This window comes from Geospiza fortis, unplaced genomic scaffold (assembly GCF_000277835.1).
Source record: "Geospiza fortis unplaced genomic scaffold, GeoFor_1.0 scaffold425, whole genome shotgun sequence".
Taxonomy (NCBI): Eukaryota; Metazoa; Chordata; class Aves; order Passeriformes; family Thraupidae; genus Geospiza; species Geospiza fortis.
The window spans coordinates 2,782,230-2,783,698 of record NW_005054387.1 but is presented as its reverse complement, the minus strand read 5'-3'; the positions used below and the strand labels follow the sequence as shown (position 1 = coordinate 2,783,698).

At 62.4% G+C, this 1,469-nt stretch overlaps 1 protein-coding gene across 1 annotated transcript in view; it reads left to right on the top strand.

Annotated features, from left to right (window-relative positions):
• Positions 1–783, top strand: part of MYO18A (myosin XVIIIA) — a 32,237-nt gene extending 31,454 nt beyond the window's left edge. Inside the window, 1 exon segment of the mRNA XM_031060629.1 lies at positions 2–783. Within this exon segment, the coding sequence (XP_030916489.1) occupies positions 2–404 (403 nt within the window). The 3' untranslated portion in view covers positions 405–783.
• The last annotated feature ends 686 nt before the right edge of the window (positions 784–1,469 follow it).

The window sequence follows — 1,469 nt, the reverse complement described above, 5'->3', positions numbered from 1 at the left end:
CCCCGCTGGGCGCTGCTGACCGCCCGTCCGGCAGCCTGCGCCGCTCCGCGTCCGCCCTCGACTTCTCCCGGCACACCTGCCGGTGCCGCAGCAGCTCGGGCTCCTCCGAGGAAGAGGAGGAGCAGAAGAAGAAGAGCTCCAAGAAGCGTGCCAAGAAAAGCAAGAAGAAATCCAAGAAGAAGAAGAAGAAGCAGCAGTCATCATCCGAGTCCAGTTCCTCCTCCGAGTCCTCCTCTGGCTCCACCAGCTCCTACCGCAGCACCTCCAGTGTCAAGAAGGGCCCTCGGGGGGCGGGGAGCGAGGAGCCGACACGTCCTGCCCGGGGCAAGAAGGAGGAGAAGCAGCGGAAAAAGCAGGTGGACAACCTGATGATGAAGTACCTGTACCGTCCCGAGAGCGACTGAGGCAGGAGGTGGGAGCGGTGTGTGCCGTGCAGCATGAACCTCCCCGTGTGCCACTAACCGCTCGCCCTAACCCTCTCCTGACTCCGGAGCTCTCCTCCACCGGCACGGGGCACCCCGCGATGGGGCAGCCCTCTGTGCCTGCAGCTGCCCTGCTTTGGGCATCTCTGTCCGTGGGGAGCTCCCCGGGGTGGCCGCAGCGGGACCGGCGGCTGCCCGTGCTGCCAGGACGCAGCGTGGTCGGGATTAGCAGCTGCGGGACACCAGGAAGTGCTAATCCCTTCCTGGCTCCCCAGCCATCGGCCAGGACACATCTGGATTTATTCCTTCAGGAAATTTGTAAGGGTTTGATGGGCAGCACAACCCCCAGGAGCAGAGGGGAGTGGGATGGGTACTAACATGCACCCACTGCAGTGTGTGAGCATGGAGGGAGGCAGCATCTGTGGTGAGGGGACCCAGGTTGAGCTGCTGGAGCTCAGAGTTGCCCTGTGCCCTGCTGGGTGCCTGTGTTGGGAATTTGGGGTGTGAATGGCATCAACCTGCAGGACTCTGGAGCTCTGCACGCTGTTTGATGCAGAGAGGGTGTGTTCGGGCTCGCTGGCAGCAATTTCAGAGCAGGCTTCATCCTTTCTGATGGCTGAATAGGAGAGCGGCTGGAGGAAGGGAAAAAAGCCTTTTGGAAATGTGGTTGCCTTGAGCTGTCTGTCCCAGAGCAAGGGAGGGCATCGTGGGGTACTGGGGAGCAACAGCCCCAGCACCCAGCCCTGGGCACAGGACCCTCAGGGTGTCTGGGAGCACTGGTGTTGGCATTCAGGGCCACGAGCCTTTTCCTGGGCAGGCTCAGCTCGGCCCCACTGCAGAGCAGGGGCTCAGCTCAGCGCAGCGAGGAGTTGTTTGCAGTGAGGCATGTCCCAAATATCTCGGAAAGAATAAAAAAGGAGGCAATCAAGGCTCCATCCAGCTGGCTGCCAGCGTGCTGGCTCACCGCAGCTCCCGCTGCAGCCGGAGGGGAGTCGAGCTCAGCAGCCAAGCCATGCTGGGGACATGGAGCCCCCTGAACCCCCCCCC